This window comes from Apteryx rowi, unplaced genomic scaffold (assembly GCF_003343035.1).
Source record: "Apteryx rowi isolate R43461 unplaced genomic scaffold, aptRow1 scaffold_1419, whole genome shotgun sequence".
Taxonomy (NCBI): Eukaryota; Metazoa; Chordata; class Aves; order Apterygiformes; family Apterygidae; genus Apteryx; species Apteryx rowi.
The window spans coordinates 29544-46631 of NW_020447663.1; the positions used below are offsets into that span (position 1 = coordinate 29544).

The window sequence follows — 17088 nt, forward strand, 5'->3', positions numbered from 1 at the left end:
CTTTGCAGAGACCAGAGTTTTGCTATCCCCACTCACACGGCACATGAGGTCTCACCTTCACTATCGTGTTCCAGAACGGATGCATGACGTACAGAGACAGGGGGTTGCTGTCCACGGCGCTGTACTGGGAACGAGAGAGAAAAAACAGCAGTTAAGGCTCCAATAAATCTTGCAAGAAGGCACAGTTCCTGCATATCAAGCTTACCCTGGGGATACTTGTTACCCGAGCCCTGGCACTGCAAAAACACTTGAGTCAGGGATGGAATTGTACTAGGGAGGATGCGGAACAATCCCCAAAGTGTCTTCTAAGTCCAGCAACGCAGGCCACTAACCCTAACACGCAGACCTCAGAGACACGTCTTACATCTGCATACCCTTGCTCCCCTCCGCAAGGAGCAGCCATGCTGCCAAGCAAGAAGCACAGGAAACATACCCACCACTAATTTTTCGGAAGGTTTTGTTTACAGGACAGGCAGGAAGAGGCTTGAGGACATGTCACCTCCTTTGCAGCCAACCCTCCAGCGGGAACTCTCCATCCCCATTGACTGACAGGTCAGTAATTGCTTGAGGGGGCCAGGGCTAGAGGGACACATTTCTGCACCGAGCTCTGAGCAATTCAAACACAACCAGTGACTGCTCCCAGAGGTCCTGGGCAACAGCTTGCTCGTTTTGGTCACGGATTAAGCCCATGAAGATGGCAGCTATCACTATTTCATTTACATTCAGTCACTTGGAGGAGACTTGCTACTTTCAGAAAGATGGAAGATATTTACATGGTCCTTAAGTAACAAGCCCCTACTTTAAAAACAGAAGAACCTACAACATTGCTGCACAACACAAGCTCAAACAAAGGGGAAAAGAGGAGATGTTCAAATCCCAGATCCAGGGCGGACCCAATGTTTCATTGCGAGCTGGAGGGTAAATAAAAGGACTCTTCCAGCACCCCAATCCCTTGTCCCACAGGATCTGTGGATACTTCAAAATGCCATATAAACTACTACACCACTATGCAACCCATGCATGACTGCCTCCAAATCCTACATATGCCATCATAGTTTAAAATGCAGGGGCCATTCAGCATTAAAAACACGGGAGAAGTACAGATAGCAGCTTCCCGATGCAGTGAGACAGGCGCAGGCTGGGTTGGTTCATTGGCACCGCACAGTGTAGGACTCCCAGCTCAACTCTCAACCTCACCACAGCAGGTGGGGACTGAAATCGGAGCAGGCAAGGGAACACAAAGAGGCCGTGGTGGGATGGGCCACGGATTTCAGCATTTGTCTCAAGTCACACCTGATACTACAGAGGGGAAAACAAAACAGCCAAATGCCGCAGAAGTGCTCACAGGGTGAGAAAAGGTTAAGACAGCAACTTCTTTTCTCTGTCCTTAAATAGAGGCAGCTGGAATACAAGAGGCTAAAGAACCCAACAGGAAGATTTTTCCTTAGGCAGGTTTTGCGTTCACTGTTTGCAGGTAGGACCCACACCATTACTTTTATTACATAAAGACAGAGTAGTTTAACATGTCAGTGGACCTCTGCTTCAAAGCATCAGCATCTCATTCCCAGTCCATTCCCAGTTCTGCACTCCAGCAGGGCTGGGAACTGGAGCTCACGTTTCCAGAGGGAGACAACTGGCAAGTGAACATCAAGATGCCCTTGGGTATCTTATGCAGGACTGCTCTTAGAGCACTGATCAGAAGGGCTCCTTTTAATTAAGGAGCCAAGATTTCTGCAGAGGCCGCCACTCTTCTTGGGAAGTGGGGAGCAGGAGTTCTTGCCCCCCGCCCCAAAGATTTTTGGTCATTTGAGGGGAGGGGAGAGGAAAAAAGACAACCAAACAACAACAAAACAAATACAAGATCCAGACAAGCCACAGAACGGTTTCCATTTAGAAAGTTAAAATTTCACATCACTGGCTCTGAAGAGCACCACAAACTTATCTGTCTTCTATCTCATGGCCATTTACTAGCAGAGATTATCTTGTCTAAAGTCATCTTCTCCAAGTAACAGTTTGATAGAGTCCCAAGAAAAATTTCATAAGCTGTAAGATTCCTCCGCTCACATGCTCAGCGCCAAGCACAGAAACCTCAGGCACCCACTCACTCTTGAACAACAAGCCCAACAGCCAGGACGCCGAGACACAACACTTGCACAACTCTTCCACCACATCAGACATTGGTCCCTACCTTCACCCCACACTATGATCAAATCCCAGGGGAAAGCTTAAGAGCAGTGTTGCTGAGAGCAATCAAAGCCTCCACCTCTCCCGCAGAGCCACAGGTGTAACCTATGCACTCACTGAGATAAAGAGAAATTCCTTGGATTGTTAAAAGACGACACATCAGCAGAGATGATGCAACTACAGATCCCCACCCACCCCAAGACCTTGAACCACTAACCAGTATCTCTTAGTCAACAGCTTGTCCCTTCCTCTATTCTCCACTCCTTCATTGGAAATCCCATGGAAATCCCATTCCTCGGGAGCAAAAAGGACATTTTGCTCGTTTCTGAAGTTGGGAAGAAAGAAAGAGTTGTCATTCCAGATTGCTGTCATGGGAAAGGGAAAAGCTACAGCCCACAGAAGACATGCTCACGTGAGGAAACGGCACCAGATCCAGCCAGCTGCACACAAGGAAGTTCATGCTCCAAGCGTACAGACTAAGAGCAGTCTCTCAGGGCAGTGGGGAGCCCCTGCTAACTTGTTTTGGGGCTGAGGTGCTTGAAGAAGCAGAACATGCCTACTCTTCTAAAGATCTGCGAAAGAGGCATTCACATAGGGCTTCATTAATGCCAGATCTGTTGCTTGCAGCTCTGAACACAAGCCTGCAGCGCGATCTTTCAACAAACGGGTGGAAGAAAGCCCACCTACTTTTTTTTCCCCCAATCATTACAGCATTTTTAACATTTTATTCTCACATCCCCAATTGTGTTGAATCCCATCCTTGGCAGACATTTCTTTATCTCCCCCCTGCAGATCTTCTCTGTCATCCCTGTGATGGATCCTCCCATATTGTCACACTATGTGTTAGCTGAACACTGCTTATTTGCCCATTCCAATCTCACTGTGCCAGTAAGTCTGTAGGAGCTGCACAGTTGCAATGCCAGAGCGAAACCCTGAACTCTAAAGCTTTACAGAGATGAGGTTTAAACCATGAGGAATTTCCATCCCAGCTTAATGCAATTTTGAAAGACAGAATTCCAAATGCTTTGCAAGATAATAAGATTTGAACTCATGTTTAGGGGAGGAGGAGATCTGGAGACCAATTAAATCTCATTATCTCCATAACAGCCCGGAATGAGAAACCAAATGGCGCATTTGGAGCAAGCCAGAAGAAGTACTTCGAAGTTTATATGCATACGTTACTAAGGTACTTCCGTGAAGTTTCCCCAAGTCCATGTTGTGGGCAGCTTTCCCCTCCTTCCCCCCTCCCATGTTTGGAAGATGGGGATAACAGGCAATAAGCACCTTTTCCCCACGGTCACACACGTTCCTGTCTTGCATACAGAACTCAAAGCCCCTGAACGACCCATCTCTCAGGGGGAGGAGGAAGCCCTTTTGCAGAGGTTCGCTGATACGACAACCTCGCCGTCAGCCAGTCTGCCGGAGGCACACATCTTCGCCTGCTGAGCAAAGAGGGCAAGTGCTTTGCCAGCTCAGGGGACACCAATAAATCAGAAGGACAGAGCTGCAGCTGGCTGCAGCACAGGCCTGCCTGCCACGCCAAGGGAACGGCGCTCCTGGGGAGCCAGGAACCGGGCTGGAAGGCTGCTCGCCCCGACTGACAGCACAGAACAGCCGCTCGCAGCAGGAATACCAACAACTCGCCAGGCATTTTCAGTTACAAAACTTAAAAACACGCTGCACACCTAGGCTCCCTGTGACTGCTCTTCACCTGGCTTCCTTCCTAGGGACTCTGTCTCAATCTACCTGTTGCCATACACTTTGCTCTCTCCATTTATATATAAGGAAGGGATGCTTCACTCTGTCGCTTGGAAGTAGCGTGAAACAGAACCTGCAAGCAGAGAGACTGTCTGGTTTCCAGACACGTGCAATAGGGTCTACCGTGTTAATCCCTGCCTCCCCGCATCTCGCAGCGATTGCATCCATCTCGGAGCTCCAGACGGTTCCCAGCTGACGGAATTAATCCAACCGCATTAGCTGGTCAGTCTAGCCCAAACATTACCTTCAAGTATTATCAGGAGCCACTAGAGCTCTGGAAGTAAACTCAGACACAGTTTAAAGCAACATGCTACTTTCCTTAGCATAGCTCCTTTTTATTTATTTTTAAAGTCTTTCACATTCTAGTTTCTTTCCTAAAAATTTTGTGCCTTGAAGCAAAGCTAAAAAAGAAGCACAACAGCCCATTACAGCAACAGGTTGAAGAATGGCCTGTATACCTGCAAAGTTTGTCTCCTGCTCAGCTGGTTCAGTTGTTCTGATGAAATACTCTCAAGGCTGTAAACATAGTAGAGTTTTAGCTTGCCACAGCACCAACTCTATCATTCAGTCACCTCATCCTTGCTGCAAATTAGCACCATCTTTTCCATTTTTTATCTCTACACCTTGATCTAGTGACTAATGCATGCAACTAGTAGTCTTCTCCAAGCCAGTTTTCTAACATGGCTAATGACTGCCATCAATTAGGGCTGACTTCTCCCTCATTTTCAGGGAGAGAAGGTCAAATGAAAGGTATGAGTGCAGGGAAAGAATTTCACATACTCCAGAATCTCCTTCCCAAAGCAAACAGACATTTGTAACGGAGCCTGCTCTAAAATAGCATCACACACACACAGATACCACTTCTTCTAATGATTGCAGGAAGGAGCCAGCCTAACCCAGACAGTCTCCTGAGGATTCGGTTTTAAACTCCCTTAGAGAAGGGCAGAGCCAACTTTGCAGTGACAGTCTCGCCATTTGCATTGTGCAACGGCAGCCTCTCTTGTGCCCTGTCCATGCCAGGACAGCCACGGGACGTGTTCCCTGCCCAAAGGGCAGTTTAAGAACAGAGACACCACCCCAGATTTATATAAAGACACCCAGAGAGGGACATTTCCTCAATGCAGGGAAAAGCAGGATACAGCCAGAGTGCATGGCACAGAGAATGTCCTGCCAGCTCAGACCCCTGCTTGCTCCATCCTGTCACCCTTTAGAGACAGATCCCACCTGAATCCATCCAGCTTACACATCCTTGACAGCTCTCCCCTACACACCCCTGAGCCACACGAAGCCAGACTGCGTTAGCATGTGAACAGGATATATCCCATCAAGGCCAAAAGGAGGTTCACTCCTTGGGAACTTTTTCCAAATGAAGTGGTAACTCGTGCTTTTAAAAATCCTTACACACCGCGACTTTCTTCAGCTCGGGTTCACAGGCCTGCCACACACCCAGCAAGGCTCTTCCATCCCTGCTTGATAACATTTTAAAATGAAGGTAACTATTCTTACACACAGAAAAAGCTGTTAACAAAGTGGTTTTTTTTTTTTTTTTTTAAATTTCAGTACAATTTAACACTGAAACTCTTTACTTGGACACTTGAGCTAGCCAAGATGCACCGATTTATTACATGCTCTTTGCACAAGCTAATGACTACAGCGGACACAGCTACAAACCAAGGGAGGCTGCAGCTTTGGGGAAGGAACAGCAAATGCACACGTGCTGAATGCATCGGATCAATTCGGCAAAGGAGTCCCACTCCACCAATTCTTGTTCAGACAGCGACAGTGCTACGCAGGAGCTGATCAGAAATCCCACACTGTACATGCTGAAGGATGGCATAAATTACTCTTCTTCCTTGCCCGTACAAGCTAGCTACAGGTTTTTGAGACATACTTACAAAAGCAAAGCCTGAGCCCTGCCACGGGAAACACCTTCTCCCGCATGCGCTGCGGCACCCTGGCAAGGGCCTATAGGATGAGCCAGCAGGACAGCAGACAGCTTCAGCGCCATTGCAGGAGCAGCACCCAGCCGACCCGCTGTTACGGGATTTAGAGACACGAGTGGCTCACACAGCTTAGAAGAAATGTTAATCATGCAACCGGGACAACTCTGGAAGATCCAGTTATGTGTCCAAGTGGGAAAATACAGATTTATAGCCCAGATTCTACTAATAGCTTTCCTGTCCAGAAAAATAATGCAGCTTTGAAGTAATTCAGTTACCAGGAGCCAGAATCAGACTAGAAGGTTGTTATACGGGTGCTGTGTACATATCAAACTTTCCAAAATGATCTGGGGCGGGCTGGGAGGGGGACAGCGCTGGTGGCAGACCGAGTCGCGTCGCTGGTGCTGCCYAGGCTAAACCTCTTCACTTAACACAAAGACAGAGCCCAGGCATTAGGGCTGATGCCAGCCTAAACCCAGCGGAAGAGGGCTGGCATTGCTAGTTACTTCACGTCTAAAAGCCTGGCTCTATCCCACAGCACATGTTCCTATTTACAAACACTGATCTGCGCCACTTCCCTTTTGGGAAAGGGTGAGAAGAAAAGGGGGAAGGTTCCTCGGAGATGAAAGCCTACAGCGCAGAAAACCATATTTTCCACTTGTTAAACAGTCACACGCTCATTCCTTGCCTGATTCAAATGGATTTTGAGAGTCCAGGCCCTGGTGGGGGGTTGGTGGCATTACGGCCACTGAGGAATGAACGGTATTTATTCCAGGAGAACATAATCCTTTCTGCGGAAAAACACCCACAGCCACAGATGGGACAGAGCTGAAGAGAGCAGCTGAAGACCTATTTGTATGCCTGTTTTGCTTACAGAACTAGGACGCTCTCAGGACTCGGGCCAGGTGCACTTCAGCCTAGGCTACGCAGACGCGAGCCCTCAGAGAGCCTGTGTTTCATCACCTGCAGGTCTTCCCAACGCTTGCAACCAGGAACAGGGCAGAGGGAGTCTCGGCAGCGCAGCTCCAGCAAGTCTGTAAGGCCGTTTCCTATAAATCTCTAAGTACGAAGAAGGCACAAGGCTAAGAACRTTTTCCCATGAGGCCCGAGACAAGCCTGGAGGCAGTGAACTCGACAGTCCCCGACAACCACAGCCGAGCAGAGCCGTGCCAGTGCAAACAAGTCACGTTTGCACTGTGCCCACGCACTGCTGATGTGTTAAAAGCTGCGTCGCGCTTTAATGGTACTTATTAACTTGAGTTCTGTTKATCTTTTCTAAGGTCATTTCTCAGCTGGCATGACAATGAAGTATTTTGACAATGGTAAATCTGCAATCACCACAAGAGCCAACAGGTTTTACTCCCACCAAGAGCAGCAGCGCTTCACATTCACAGCAGCTTGCCAACAACAACAAAAAAACACGGTGTAAAGGATGCCCCTTCTGCCTCCTGCACAGCAGCAGGGAGAGACGCACGGAGCAATGAGACACCAAGGGAAGGCCGAGACCTGTCTGAACAGCCAGCATTCCTCAAACACCACTAAACACTGCAAGTCTCCATACCCACATCACTTTCCTCCTCTTGCCCATTTTTCATTCCCTACTGTAAATGTTTGAGACCTCTAGCAATCAAGAGATGCTTCAAAACACAGCAGGCAGCGGACTTCACCCAGGTCAAAGCCCCTCTCCCCCAAGAACTACTACGCCAGCTAGAAGCTTTGTTTCAGCTCCACAAACCCCACAGGATGTAAATTTGTTGAGGAAAAAAAAAAAAGATTTCTTCTCTGCCAACACCCTGTCACGTTCAGAGCCTCAGCTCTCCCCAGCACCATCTGGGAGATTATCCCTATCTTCTGCAAACACAGACATGGGACCGCTCCTCCAGCAAACTGCTGGTGACGAGCGATTGGGAGAAGTTCATTCTTCCTTGCAGGCAAGGGCAGCYGAAGAGGCCGCGAGCTTGGTGGCTGGAGAAGGCACAGCAACGGCCCTGCGCCGGCAAGAGGGAGCAGCCGCAGGACGAGCTCATCGGGATGACAAGTATGCCTCAAAGCAGATGTACTGCGGAGTGATAAAACCCACTTGGATACAAAGCACCAGCCAGTGCTCACACGCAGCACATCTCTGCCCGGCTCATCCCCAACCTGGCCCCCCTCCGCGGGGGAGTCTTTTTCTCCAGCACAGCAGCTCATTAACGGTCCTGCCCGTGGCCGCTCCGTGGACWCAGGAGCTCAGGTTACAAAAACAGAGCCCCACTCAAGTTGCTCCTTGGCTATCTGAGCTCTAGCCAGCGCCTTCAGACAGCTGCAGCTCCGTGCTGGCACCCGTGTCACTCCGTGGCRGGGCAGAGCAGGCAGCCACCCTCCTGCTGTGTCCCAGCCCCATCCCACCTCTGGGGGTGGAGGGAAAACGTTTCCCCRTGGATGCGTAACGGGAGCCTGCTCTGCACACTTTGCTGCTCCACGAGCGCAGCCTGCCAATTTCTGCTGCACCCATGAGTGCTCTCTCCCTCTCTCTGAGAGCTTTAAATATATATGAATATGGGTCACCATCGCTTCCGCTACAGTTCAAAGCGATCAGCTGCAGCAAGGATACACAGATGGCAAGCACAGGAGTGGGAAAGGAGAACTTAAGGGGCCCAAGGCAGGGATGCAGTTAGAGGAGGATAAGCCAGAGACCAGCCTCTGGAGCRAGAAGCCAGGGATCGGAGTAGTAACTCTGGAGAGGAAAGACTGAGGGGGGGGAAGACACACACAAACAGGAGACCTGTTACAGTAATGTCATGACAGCCAAGAGACTTTCTTACTCCTGCCAGAGCTGTGTCAGACTCAGTCCAAGAGGACTGAAGTATCTGATGGGAAGGATCAGAGCTTGAACAGGCAGTTTGCAAGTCAGGAAAGGGGGGAAACAGCCTTTTAATAGCACTGAAGGAAGGAGAAGGGAGGAGACCAAGAGCATGATAGCAAAACCCAGGAAAGATGTTTTGCTCTCCCAGAAGGCTCCTGCTACMGTTTTAAGCAAGCTGACGGCCCACGTGGCAGGGGAGGAGAAGAGGAGGTGCCTGCTCTTGCTCTGCTTCTCCAGGCACACTTCCACCATCCACCCTGTGATCTCCTGAGGTTCCTAGCAGAAGGATAACCCAAAAAATCTGTTTCCTGCTGGATTAGTGAATTGGCCACTTGCAGGTTGGACTTCCCCTTTCAGGGGCAGCGAGCCATCAGAGAGGTGCAAACACTCACAAGACTGCAGCCTCAGCCTCCTCTTCAGATGGCCACAAGGCTGGGGCAGAAGTGCACTGAACCCAGCACAGAGCTGCATTTGATACCAATCCCTTTTGGTTCCCCCAGGAAAGCATGCAAGGCCATGCAAGAACAGAGAATTCATGACAATACCAAGAAAAAGAACGAGTCAAACTTTTAGGTATACCTATCAAAGCAAAACCCAAACCCCCACACGTTAGGAAATGATTACAGATGAAGCAAGGTACTGCAGGGGTGGAGGGGGGAAGATTCCCTTTTTCAAGTTCCAGCAGAGCCTATCTGAAAGGAACAAATAAAACATTTTTTTCCAAAGCATCTAATCCACTACAGAGAGTGAGGCACTGCTACCTAGCTATATCGCTCAATCCTCTCTTGAAAGAAGAAATTTGCAATTAAGACAAACAGAAAAACAGGTGTTACTTCATAAGCCCGAACATCCTGCTTCGTGCAAGACAAAGCRCAGCAAGCCAAGTCAATTATACAAGCCCTAATAATGCAGCCATTTTCTGAGCCAGACACTGGAAGTGATACTTTAATTTCTGTAATGGACTCAGGTTCTCTTCCAAACAGTTCCACCAAGCCAGATACTCACTGCTAATTAGCAGAGAATGGCATTTATGATGGGGTTCATTGTAGCCATGATTCAACACTCAACAATAAATGTTACAGTAGACTTTCGGTCCAATTAAAGAGACTCGAGACACACTCTGATCTTATCAGTTTCTTCTACCTGACAAGAGAAAAAGAATGTTTTTCACCATACGCTCTTGAGAGCGAGCAAGGCCTCCTTGGGAAGCTATAAACCCTCAAAGTTCATTACAGTAATTTCCCAATATCCATTCCTTGCCAGACAAAGCACGCTGTTCATGCTGTCAGAGCACATGGGGGAAAATTAACTTCTAGAGAGCTACTTATCCGTGTAGAAAACAGCCCACTCTATTTAAGGCTGTTGTGCAAAGCAGTAACTCTACACATCTTGCAACACTGGGCCAGCACTCAAGGAAGAGCTGCAACACAGCTCTCTGCTGAACACGATGTGCCAACCTTGCCTCTCCTTCCCTTCTCCAACAGGGCTAGGAAGGCTCCTCCAGCACACACAAAGGACTCAAACAGCCAAATATATCAGCCTGGATACTACTGACACCCACCTTACCTAGTTCTTCTTCTTCACATCCTTGTAGCTGGGAGTTTTGAGATTGTTTTTTTTGTCGACCCTGACAACATGGATAGGAAGAACCCAAAAGAGCCAGGAGTGCTCTGCCAGCTGCCTGCTTCCTACAGAGAAGGGCACAGAAACACAGGCAACCATCACAGCAGACTCCAAGCAGGACAGCAAAGATGGAAGGTGCACACGAAGATTTCTTAGATACTCTGCATTTTTGCTTTGGATAAGAGACAGATTTTTAAAAGGGAACCTGAAGAGCAAAACACTGCTGAGAAGTCAGCTCTGCTTCCTACTCCTCCACTGCACACACTCATGCAAAAGGTACCTGATTTTAGCAAGAGATGTCCCCAAACACCAGCCAGGGGCAGTAACCCATCTCAGCATGGAAGAAAGGCAGAGAAGGGGGTAGCAGTCAGCTGGGCAGGACAAGAGCTGCATCCTTCACCTCCACAACAAGAGAAGAGCTGGGAGGGCTCCCACTACGGGACAGGACAAGGACTCCACTAGCTGCATCTATTGCACCCACAGGCTGCCCAGTTCAGGCCTTTATGTGTTTTTTGTTGTAGCCCCTAAAACTAAGCAGCAATGCACAGGCCAAAGGCAGCTCCCCTCCCCAGAAAAAGGCAGAGATTGCTGGCCAGCAGCACAACTGTTGGCCCATGAGTTTTACAACGGGCCACCACACAGAAGAGCAACCTTTGCCTGACAGTCACGCTGATGCATCTGCTGTTTGGCAGTGAACACAGCCAAGCTAAGTATTCCCAGACAAATCATCTTCTCATACAAAAACCCACAGAGGTTTGATGTTCCTCCCAGGCAACCCTGCAGGACCCACTGTGCACTGAAGTAGCACTACATCTTTAACCACAAAGGGATTCCAGTACTAACCACAGCCACTAAGTGACTAAAAATGGAGAGACTGGGAAACCCCCACCAAAACATAGTTCGACATCTTCAAAATCTTGTAAAGCAGAAGATAAAGCCCAGAAAACAGACCTGTGACAGTAGCAAACAGCACCCCAAGCTGTTAGCAACATTTACAGGATTACTCGAGATGAAGGGATGTAGGCACACACAGACCAGGTCCTGGGAAAGAACCAGCTCATCACAACTTTACAATACACGTCAGAAGTGTTTCTAGAAAGGAAGCTAGATCTCTCACTCTCATCTCATTTCTTAGCACAGAGCAAAAGCTTAGCAAAGGCTCATGGGGCAAGCTGCCTGTTTCCAGCTAATCTGTAAGTGCTGCTACTGTCTCCTCCAACCAAGACAGCTGGGCAGTTTTCAGACCACAGGAGCTGCAGGAGACACTAACCTGGGCAGAGGTTCAAACCTTGAATTTAACTGAAGAACAGGAGAAGAAAGAAGAAACCCCCTCTCTATCCTACAGCTGCTTGTCTTAAAAGTCATGAAATCTAGGAGGCCTTCCAGGCTTTCTTACAGCATCCTCTGCAACACTCTGCAGCCTGAGCAGCACTTAAAAAGCATTGCATTGCTTAAAGGTAGCCRCAGCGTGCACACACACACAGCCTCTCTGTTTCAGAGCAATTAAAGGAGCCTTTGGAGAAGGAGTTAGCAATTCAAGAACAAGGCTCAAAGGCTTCCCCTCCTCCACACCCTTCATCCTAAAGGACCCTGAAGAAGAATGCAAACTATTTGTCTGGAGGTGGCAAAGAGTGGCCTTTTATCATCACGGCCCCAAACCTCACATCCACACTGCTAACATCAGAAAGCCTTCCTTTTTGCTGCTTCACTACCAGTTTTCTTGTTTTTCCACTGGTCTGAAGAGTCACTGACACACACTGATCTTCCAGCACTCTGGGGAGCCAACCCTGCAGAGGTATCTTTACGGACTCATATTTCCTGAGAAGCCTGAAGACAACAAAAACAAAACAAAACAAAAAAACCACAACATCCTGCTGAAGACAACTTCCATCCATTTGCTTGTTGCAGCGTAGCATCTGTAGCCTTGCTTTCCACAGTAGTTTTAAGTGTGCTACTCTCAGCAAGTTCAGAAGTGCTGAGGAGACAGCAAGCATTTTCCAAAGCCCACGGAAGGAAAGAAGATTTCTTGAGGCTGTTAGAGGGGAAGAGCACCCTCTTCCTCAGGGATAGAGGCACAGAGAGCAGACAGTCTGGAACTGGCAGTTCTGTTTCATGCTATTTGTTTAACAAACCTATAGAATCTGCTCAATCAGCAGCTGAAGAGTGATGCACGCACAACACTTGGATCCGTATTGCCCGGCATGCTCTGCAGGCCGGTCCTGCCCGCTGCTGACAGCCCAGCCTCAGCGCAGGACCTGAGGAGCTCTGACCTGGGGGAGGGTGTGGAAAAAGGAGAAAAGCATCAGGGAAGCAGGCAGTTTATGCACACATGCACACAATCCTTCAAACTAGATGTCTAATCTTTTGAGACCTGTGTGTACACTTAGTACATCAGGCTTACCAAGTTCAGGTCTCATCCGACACTGCAGGACAACCACGCTTGACAGACGCTACTGCAAACCACGTCCACCAAGCGTGAACCTCCACAGGGATCCAGGGTTCACACACTCTCAGCCAAACAGCTATTCTAGTACAAGACCTTTTTTCCTACCCTCAGGAATAAGAGGTTGGAAAACAGCCTTCATTTCGCGAGGCAAAGCAGGAGATACACCCTTCACTGCTAAAGCTGTCCTGCAGCAGCTGCTCTGGGCAGCAATATGCCTGATGCCATGGTAAGAGCACCTGGAAAGCTCAAGTAGGAGAGCTGGGATCTGCCAAGGGCCTCTGTGCTGGGAGAAGGGCACCAGCTCACAGCCCTCACAACCAGCCAAGATAACCAGCCAAGCCCTCAGCCCAGCACGGGTCACTGCAGAGAGAAGCTGCGATGAGCAGCAAGTCTGGACACTTTCAAACCTAGCACATAAGCACTGCCAGCCTCTCCCAGGCTCTCAGGCCACCAGACACCCAGAGGGCTTCGTTTTACTGCCCACACAGTTAACACGACAAAGACTTTCACAACAGCTATGAGCAAGAGTGGGCTGCCAGCAGCCTCCTTCACGCTGCTGCTCATTGCATGCTACCCTTGAGCAGCAATCACGGCCTCCTGCTCAGAAGCCAGGACGTGGAAATGGAAGGATGTCAGAGCCCCGTAGTTTTGCTACAAAAGACCCTCTCTCTCACTTTCCAAACCCCAGTTCACTCCTTCTTACTGAACTCACGTTCGCTCCCAAAGCCTTTGGGGCAAAACACCAGTCTGTTCCACCCTTTGGACCCAAATATGATACGCGTCATCACCTTTCCTTGCACACAATAGCTCGATACCTCTCACGCCACATGTGAGGGGCAGCACTCCAACTTCCTTCTTTCCTGGTGTTTCCTTTAAATCATTACTTGCTAAAATAACAAATACCCTTAAGGAAAGCCTGAGGTCCAGTCACTCACAGAAACAGTCCCAAGGCTTTTACTTGCACTTCTACCCAGCTCACAAGATGAGGAAAACACACAAGCAGAGATCAATTACACCTGTGTCAAGAGCCTCCCTACATAACACTGTTATTGCATGAGGATTTCCTTTGCTTCTATGCGGCTGTTTTATCCAGCTTATATAGTGAGGGTACATCTGGCTGTAGGATGTGGTCCAAGAATAGTTATCAGCGACTGCATCACACTGGAAGGCCCCACTGTGGTGCAGGACTGCACATGGCATTGCTGAATAAAATGAAGTAGAATTGCAATTGACCCAGACCACACAAGGCAAGAAAAAGCTGCAGGAAGTTTAGGGCACATGCCTGGAATCCAAAGGGACAAACCAGCGAAGCTGGCTAACAGACAGGATGCATTAAAGTTGCAGTGCTCGGCCTTCGCTCAGTTAGTCTCACTTTCTGCAATTGCTCTCCGTAGTGTGGCAGCTGGTTACTGAAAAGCACAGCCTCCCCGATGCACTGCAGTGAGTCACAAGAGTCACGATGCTGCAGAAAGCAGCACGCATCTCATTGAGACATGCAAACACAAGTAATAGGAGCGCTGTATGAGACACACAAGCCATCCTTCCACTCTCCTCTGTGCTGGCAAGGCTCCTGCTCACACACCGCACTCAGCTTTGGGCACCGCATTTCAGGAGAGGCAGAGAACTTGCACAGTGGAGAGTTATTTGTGTTGCTCTGCGAAAACAGGACTTAAGGACAGCCTGGAGGGAAGAAAGGGGTGGGTCTTCTTCCTAGAGAAAGCAATGCAGGTGCAGACTTAACAGGCAGAAATCCCTGTGAATGTTCCAGATGGTCTCATTCTCCCCCCTCCCATAATTTTATAGAACAGAGCTGTCCAGAAGTCTGCCAGGAACTGACTTCCTATCAACTGACTTGGGGAGGAGAAGAGACAAGGCATACTCGAGAGGGATGACAAGAGGCCGTTTCCCTGTACACATCCGCCTTCTAACAGACAGATTTCTAAGAAGCAGAGTATGACCTTTGGCATACAAGTGCAAGGTTTATGCTCCTGTACAACAGTGTCTGACTACACCCTTTTTGGCAGAGGACATTCAACGCTGAATGGTAACAGAGTCTGTTTTGCTTATGTCCTCTGAAGGCCAACACATGCATCCTGCTCTACAGCTTCGAAACAAGAGTTTTATTTTTGACATCAAGAACTCTGTCCTGCCAGAAACATCAACCATGTGCGCTGAACTGACAAGTCAGTGGAAATGCCAAGACAGACACACTTACTGGTCAGGGAGCCAGACACAAACCTCAAGTACAGCATCACTGCATGGGGAAGCCTTATCACAATTAAGCCAGACAGGGGTACAATGCGTTAGTTAGAACAGATGTATTCATTCCAATACAGAAGCCCATCCCAATTAAATAACCCATTTTAGGTTAGTTAAATTTAAATTGTCTCCAAAGCTACGTAAGCTACACCTGAATAGCAAGGTCTCCTACTGAAGGAGTATTCACACAAGAAGTTACAGAGGTATAAGTAAAGGCGCTACAACAACACGGCACTTTTTGCTGCACAGCTTCCTTGCACGGACAAGCTCTTCAGTATTTCTCCAAGAGCAGATAAAGGACTGTTCTCTGTACAACAATCCCACCAGCGGGAATTGAGCCGGTCTGCGACAGAAGGAGCGCACACCTACTTCTCCCACAGCCAGCAGAAACGTGCGCTCTACAAAGCTAAAACCATCTGGCAGCTCCTGACTCGCCGCTTTCCATACCCGTTCCTGGCAGCAGCACAAGGAACAAACCAGCCAGAGCTGTAATTGTCAGTGGATCATCTTGCACGAAGCTCTTCTGCTCCCGTTCCATCGGCTCCAGGGACACCAGCTCCTCTTCAAGAGCAGCGATACATTCCTCCCCTTGGATGCATGTTGCCGCCTCCACCTCACCCAGAAGTTGCTTGCTGTCCTCCAAATCTATTGTGTGTTGGCCTGGAGAGCTACCACACGAAGGCCCAAATTAAAGACAGAGGCAGCGTCAAGGGCAGCAGAGACAGCTGCAGTAGGAACTGACAGATTGTTCCTGTTCAGGATGTTGTTCTAACCATGCCTCACCTTTTCGGTTTGTCTCACCTAAGAGCAATCACTTGTCCTATGCTGCTTTCCAGCTATGCTGGCTTTGGGTACATATTCAGGTTACAGTAACGTGAGCCACACTCTCAGGGGGCATCCTGCGCAGCTGCCGTGTATTTCAGGAAATACTTCTTCCCCTAAGGTTAATGCAAGCCCACCTTGGCTACGAGGCAGAGAAAGCAGCTCACCAACATATAAGTTACCCTTCTCTTATCTTGTATTACTACCACCATACATCCCACACCRCACCTTTCTTGCTCTATCCATTTGGGGCGACAGCTTACACTGTCACAGAAGTTTTCTGGGTAAGAACAGCTAGTATTCAGCAATGGAGCAGTAATGGATCTAGATTCATACATTCRTGACATGGAAAGGGCACAGTAGGCCAAGTCTCACAATGTCTGAAGCCAGGCTGGAATCTGTGACCCAGTATCAGAGATTCATGCCTAGATCAGCCACTTTCTCAAGACGATAAAAGCAAAGGAAAAAACCTCTCTAAGCAAACAAGGAAGGAGAGCACTGCAGAGAGACTATCTGGGGTTTCATTAACCCTAGAGCAGACTCTTGTGTCAGTATTAATTGCTTTTCTCAATACAGTTTATTGCAATCCTCAGCAAAGAGCTTTCACCTAGAGGTACTTACACTGACAGCATTACAGAGCCCTGACAAGTGCACGACAAGGTATCAGCATACACCAGGAAGGACACTCTTTGAGCACTAAGGGTGAACCTGTCTGCTTTATCAAAGTTCCTATTGATTCAGTAAAACCACAATCTCTCGAGCAAAGCTACTTCTGCCAGTAAGACCGCACTCATGCCTCTAGGGCACACACAGCTTTATTGGCCTCCGTTCATTCAGTTGCGCCAACCAGGGAGTGATTCCTCCGTAAGACACCTACTTACAAGTTTCAGCACCATGCCATCTCAAACCAGTGCTAGGAAGTGTAATGCCAGTGTGCAGTTGGCAGTAATAAGCAGCATGTTGCCCACGCATGCTGAATGAGACTTCCTACYAACAGGAATGAGTCCTGTTAGTAGATGCAACTCAGACGTGGTTTCCATCAGAGGTGTCTCCAGGAAGACCATGACCTGGGACCAGGTAGCTAGTATCTGTTAAACAAGAGAGAAGGACACTGCGGTTGTTTGGACCTTACCAAGTTCAACTCCCGTCACCACCACAGGTTCCTGCTGTGGTTGGCCAAGCAAATGCCCCATGTCCAGAGCAAAGAGACC

The 17088-nt window shown here is 48.7% G+C and overlaps 1 protein-coding gene across 3 annotated transcripts in view; it reads right to left on the minus strand.

Moving 5' to 3' along the window:
• SELENOI (selenoprotein I) overlaps window positions 1-16800 on the minus strand; it is a 35490-nt gene extending 18690 nt beyond the window's left edge. For 2 of the 3 annotated variants that reach the window (XM_026058022.1, XM_026058023.1), the window contains exons 1-2: window positions 16759-16800; window positions 56-124 (exon numbers count right to left, since the gene is read on the minus strand). In XM_026058022.1, the coding sequence (XP_025913807.1) occupies window positions 56-124; window positions 16759-16773 (84 nt within the window). In that variant the 5' untranslated portion in view covers window positions 16774-16800. Of the gene's footprint in view, window positions 1-55; window positions 125-12482; window positions 12570-16758 lie in introns of those variants that run through there. The other variant, XM_026058024.1, reaches the window with a different exon arrangement.
• Between the last annotated feature and the right edge of the window lie 288 nt (window positions 16801-17088).